Raw genomic sequence first — 6,045 nt, forward strand, 5'->3', positions numbered from 1 at the left:
TGGCTCCAGAGCCCTTGCTATCAACCACCAAGCAAGCGGCCCCAGGAGATGTGGCTCGAGGATGGAGGTAGGAAGGGAATGAATGCCTGAAACGGGTTCTGCGGGTAACAGGAAGGAGCCCTGAATGAATGAATCCCATTCATTACAGAATACAGTGACTCACAGAGTGCAGACCACATTTAGATTTCTTAAGACTGGAGATCATAGGGCAGCCCCGGTGGCTCAGTGGTTTAGCGCCACCTTCAGCCCAGAGCCTGATGCTGGAGACCCGGGATGGAGTCCCGCATTGGGCTCCCTGCGTGGAGCCTGCTTCTCCCTCTGCCTGTGTCTCTCTCTGCCTCTCTCTCTGTGTCTCTCATGAACAAATAAAATCTTAAAAAAAAAAAAAAAAAAAAGACTGGAGACCACAGACTGGGAAAGCCCCATGATGAGCAGTGGAGAGAGGGCAGGCCAATGGTGTGACCAGGGACTAGAAGGCCCCTGGGATTTGAGAAGGGAGAGTGCTGCCCCAGAGAGGCTGAAAAGATGCGCTGGGGCTGGAGAGGGAAGGCTGCACAGAAGGTAACGAGTAGGGCTAATGTGTTAGAGCAGAGTCACAGGTGGGCTGGGAGCCAACAGGGGTAGGTTGGAGTGATTGGGTGCTGGCTGTAGGGATGGGAGGTGGTGGGGCAACGCCAGTGCCTCTGTCCTTTCAGCTCTCACCGTCTTCAGCCCCCCTCCCCCATCAAGGCAGCTAACTACACTCTTCCTAAAACAACCTTTAGTTGGGGCACCTGGCTGGCTCAGTCAGATCATGAATCACACGACTCATGATCTCAGGGCTCAAGCCCCACGTTGGTTGTGGAGCCTACTTAAAACAACAACCACCGTTAGTCAAGTCATTGTCCTGCTAAAGGAATCCTATGGCAAGGATGTTCACTTTTATTACTCCCACTCAACACCGTACTGGAGATCCAAGACAGTGCAGTAAGAAGAGAAAAAGAAAGAAATCCATACATGTTGGAAAGGAAAAAATAAAACTGTCCTTATTCATAGGTGACATGATTTTCTATGTGAATCAACAAAAAAGCTATTAGAGTGAGTCCAGCAAAACTGCAAGATTCAAGACCAATAAACAAAAATCTATTGTATCTTTTACAATAATTAACATATACACATGAAATTTAAAGACATTTATAATAGCACAAAAACAAAATACTTAGAAAAGATCTAACACAATGTACGCAAGATCTATATACTGAAAACTACAAAACGCTGATGAAAGAAATCAAAGAAGCAAATAAGTGGAAAGGGGTTCATGGGTTCAAACACTCAATATTGTTAAGATGTCAATTTTCCTAATTGACCTATAGGTTCAACATAATCCAAATAAAAAGCAAATTGTGGAAATTAAGCTGTTTCTAAAAGGTAAAAAGAAAATCAAAGGACCTGGGATAACCAAAAGAACTCTGAAAAAGAAGAACAAATTTGGAGAACTCACACTGTGTGATTTCAAGACTTGATACAAACCTACTGATCAGGGGTTCCCTGGGTGGTGCAGTGGTTTGGCGCCTGCCTTTGGCCCAGGGTGCTATCCTGGAGACCCGGGATCGAATCCCACATTGGGCTCCCGGTGCATGGAGCCTGCTTCTCCCTCTGCCTGTGTCTCTGCCTCTCTCTCTCTCTCTCTCTCTTTCTCTCTCTCTCTCTGTGACTATCATAAATAAAAATTAAAAAAAAAAACCCTACTGATCAGGACAGTGAGGTATTGGCAAAAGAGTAGGGAGTCCAGAAATACACCCACAACTATTTAGTCGACTGATTTTTGACAAATGTGCAAAGGTAAATGGAAGAAGGATAATCTTTACGGCAAATGATGCTGGAGTTATGCAAAAGTAATAAATCTTGACCAATACCTTGCATCCCATACAAAATTTAGCCCAAAATGAATCATAGGCCTCAATATAAAATCTAAAACTATAAAATTTCCAGAAGAAAATATGAGAAAATCTTTGTGACCTCGGGTTAGGCAAAGCTTTCTTAATTACAACACCAAAAACGCAGTCCATAAGAGAAAAAAAGCAACAGTGCCCTTCATCAAAATTTAAAACTTCTGATCTTTGGAAGACACCGTTAAAAAAAATTGTGATGACAAGCCATAGACTGGGAGAAAATATTTGCAAAATACGTTTCTGAATCCAGAGTAGACCTCGTAGAACTCAATAGTTTTAAAAATCCCAACTTTTTTTTAATGGGTAAAAGATTGGAACATTTAGTCAAAGATATGTAGATGGCAAATAAGAAAGTGAAAGGATGCTCACAACATCACTCTTCGTTAGGAAAAGGCCAATTAAAAAAATCACCGTGAAGTATCACTTCACATTTACCAGGCTGGCTAAAATTAAAAAACAAAAACAAAAAAAAAACAGAAAATCTTGACAATACCAAATGTGAGCGACACTGCCTCTAGGGACGGGAACCCAGCACCATGGGAACGCACCCACTTTGGAAGACACTATGGTGGTCTCATGAGGTTTAACATACAGTCACCATAGGACTCGGCAATGCCACTCCTAAGTATTTGCCTAAAGAGAAATGACAACCCGCGTTCCCGTGCCTATCCACCGACGGTTACAGCGGCTTTATTTATAATCCCCCAAACTGGAAACCACCCACATAGCCCTCAGCCCGGGAAGTGGATCAACAAGACACTAGCCACAGGGATGGGGACCGGCAGCGACTCGGATGGCCGGCAGATGCTGAGCCGGAGAAGCCAGACTCAACAGGCTACCGCTGCGTTCACAGGAGTCTCTGGAGAAGGAAAAACTAAAGGGAGAGAAAACAGATCAAGTGGTTGCCAGGGGCTGCGAGCAGGGAGAGAAACTGAGGACAAAAGGCCCTGAGGGAGGGACTCCTGGGTGGCTCAGCGGTTGCGCATCTGCCTTCGGCTCAGGTCATGACCCTGGGGTCCCGGGATCGAGTCCCGCTTCGGGCTCCCTGCATGGAGCCTGCTTCTCCCTCTGCCTGTGTCTCTGCCTCTGTCTCTCTCTCTGTCTCTCATGAGTAAATAAAATCGTTAGAAAAAAAAAAAAGGGTCCTGCGGGAATATTTTTTTGGGTGGGTGGAATTGTTGTAAACCTTGACCCTAGTGGTAACTACAGAGCAGGGCTGTGCGTTGGTCAAAGCTCATAGAGCTGCACTGAAACAGGGTGAATTTTACTGCATGTAGAAAAAGGAAAGGAAAGGGAAAAAAAAAAAAAAAAAAAGTCCGGTCGTGGCTCCCAGGCTTCCCCTGAACCAAGACTCTGTTCTCCACCTGACTTTCCAGGCGTTTCAGCTCTGGCCAGTCCCGGGCCGCCGCTCGACCTCCCAGGCCCGTCTGAGCTCCCGTGAGCACCGTGTCCCGCCCCGCAGCCCGCAGCCCGCAGCCCGCAGCCCTGGGGACCTGGGGGACCAGCCCGCCCGCGCTGCTCCCTGAACTCCGCCCAGCACACGCCCTTCCCCGAGCCCCACCGCGTCGGCAGGGGCTCTTCTTCTTCTTTTTAAATTTTTTTTTTTTATTTATTTATGATAGTCACACACAGAGAGAGAGAGAGAGGCAGAGACACAGGCAGAGGGAGAAGCAGGCTCCATGCACCGGGAGCCCGACGTGGGATTCGATCCCGGGTCTCCAGGATCGCGCCCTGGGCCAAAGGCAGGCACCAAACCGCTGCGCCACCCAGGGATCCCAGCTCTTCTTCTTTTTTAAAAGATTCTATTTATTTACTCATGAGACACAGAGAGGCAGAGACCCAGGCCGAGGGAGCAGCAGGCTCCACGCAGGGAGCCCGACGCGGGACTCGATCCCGGGCCCCGGGGTCACGCCCTGGGCCGCTGGCAGGTGCTCAGCCGCTGAGCCCCGGGCGCCCCGGGTAGGTGCTCCTCAGATCGCACGGTCGGCGCGGACAGACACCTGCGCGCCCAGAACCAGGCCCCGCGGGCGGCGCACCTGCTCGAGCTCCCGGCAGGTGGGGCCCGAGACGCGTCTGGGTGCAGCAGCGCCCCCGAGGGGGTCAGGCCGCCGGGGCCCAGGGCGGGGAGGGCCGGCGGGGGCGGGGGCCGCGTACCTTGCCCTCGTAGGAGCGCTCGGCCGCGCTCACCGACGCCGCCTGGATCAGCAGCAGCAGGGACAGCGGCACCAGGAAGCCGGCGGCCGGCACCGCCACCACGAGGCTGCGCCAGCTAAGGAGCAGCGCCGCCCCCGTCCTGGCCCCGCCCCGCGGCCCCGCCCTCTGCAGTCCCCACCTGCAGCCCGGCCACCTGCAGTACCCCCCAGCTGCAGTCCGCCCCCCTGCAGTCCGCCCCCCTGCAGCCCGCCCACCTGCAGTCTGCCCCCCTGCAGTACCCCCAGCTGCAGTCCGCCCCCCTGCAGTCCCCCCCAGCTGCAGTCTGCCCCCTTGCAGCCCGCCCACCTGCAGTCCGCCCCCCTGCAGTCCCCCCCAGCTTAAGTCCGCCCACCTGCAGTCCCACCCCCCCTGCAGTCCCGCCCCCTTGCAGTCCCCCCCAGCTGCAGTCCCGCCCCCCTGCAGTCCCCCCCAGCTGCAGTCCCGCCCCCCTACAGTCCCCCCCAGCTGCAGTCTCCCTCACCTGCAGCCCGGCCCCCTGCAGTCCCGACCCCCTGCAGCCTGCCCCCCTGCAGTCCGCCCACCTACAGTCCCCCTCATCTGCAGTCCCTCCCCCCTGCAGTCCGCCCACCTGCAGTCCCCCTCACCTGCAGTCCCTCCCCCCACCTGCAGTCCCCCCACCTGCAGTCCCCCCCACCTGCAGTCCCCCCCATAGTTCCTCCCCCCCTCCCCCACGGCCACCAGGGCCTCTGCCCCTGACTGCCCCCCAGCCGCTCCCTGGGAGGCTCCCCGGAGGATACGCCATGGCTTTGTCCAGGGAGAAAGGCAGGTGGGTCGTGCGCCCCAGGAAGATGAGGCAGGTCACCAGCATGGCGCCCGAGTAGAGGCATAAGGACAGGACCAGCAGCAGGAAGAAGCGGAAGTTGCGGTGACCAATGCAGTTATTAACCCACTTGCAGTGGTGGTCAAAGTCCTGGGTAAGAGGGAGGGAGCAGGAGTGGAGGGCACCCCCACATCTGAGACCCTACCCCCTCCCTGACCCCTGTTCCCAAAGGCCACCTGGCCTTGGCCCCCAAACTGGCTCCCATCCCTAGGGAGAAACCCAGCCACAGGGTCCCTAAGGCCAGCACTTCTATTACAGCGCTGCTGTCTCTGGGGCCCACGAGGGCACGTGGCAAGCGGCCTTTGGACGCAGAGCCTGCCTGGTCTTCTGGGGGACACATCCCCGTGTGACTGGGCTGGACATAGAACATCTCTGGGTTCTGTTTCCTCATCCATTGAATGAGGGTAACAGTACCCTTCCCAGCCGGCCTCTGGTTGTAGGGACCGGAGAAGACAGCACATCTGCAAACCTCTGCGGGCTGTGACATGAGACAGACAAGCCCTCAGAGCCCAGGAGAGCCTCTGGCCTGGACGCGACAAGAAGCCAGGCGAAGCTTTCCTGGCCAGGCCTCCAGCCAGCCCGAGGCCCTCGGGCAGCCAGTGCCAGCAAGCCTGGGGTACGACGGGAGTGGCCTTCTGACCCCCCTGGACTGAGCAGGCCCCGCAGAGTGTCATGCGTCCGTGAGTGTCAGCATGTGCACAGGCAGGGGCTCACCTCCCTGGACAGGTGCAGGTGCACAGGTAGTGGCCTGCACGAGTGACCAAGAGCGGTTGGGAGTTACGGGCCCCCTTGGCCTCTAGCCGTCCTGGGAGTGGTTCCACACTTGCCGCGGGCCCCGGGGTGAGCATGAAGAGGGCACTCACTTCCACACAGATGTTGCACCAGGGACAGTGGTAGGTCCGGGGCGGGCAGTGGAAGCAGCACTTCTGGCACCATTGCAGGCGGAAGGCTCTGTGGTTCACCCATACCACGTGCACCATCGTGGGGCCCTGTTCGTTGGAGCCTGGGAGGGAGGAGGACAGCGGCAGCAGGAGGCCCTCGGGTCAGTGTGCTGCTGGGGTAGGGAGGCCAGCTGGGGGG

At 55.5% G+C, this 6,045-nt stretch overlaps 1 protein-coding gene across 1 annotated transcript in view; it reads right to left on the reverse strand.

Annotated features, from left to right (window-relative positions):
- ZDHHC19 (zinc finger DHHC-type palmitoyltransferase 19) overlaps positions 1-6,045 on the reverse strand; it is a 33,991-nt gene that overhangs the window by 26,877 nt on the left and 1,069 nt on the right. Inside the window, exons 3-5 of the mRNA XM_049105479.1 lie at positions 5,829-5,968; positions 4,883-5,055; positions 4,086-4,191 (exon numbers count right to left, since the gene is read on the reverse strand). Of these exons, the coding sequence (XP_048961436.1) occupies positions 4,086-4,191; positions 4,883-5,055; positions 5,829-5,968 (419 nt within the window). The remainder of the gene's footprint in view (positions 1-4,085; positions 4,192-4,882; positions 5,056-5,828; positions 5,969-6,045) is intronic.

Source organism: Canis lupus, chromosome 33 (assembly GCF_003254725.2).
Source record: "Canis lupus dingo isolate Sandy chromosome 33, ASM325472v2, whole genome shotgun sequence".
NCBI classification, from domain to species: domain Eukaryota; kingdom Metazoa; phylum Chordata; class Mammalia; order Carnivora; family Canidae; genus Canis; species Canis lupus.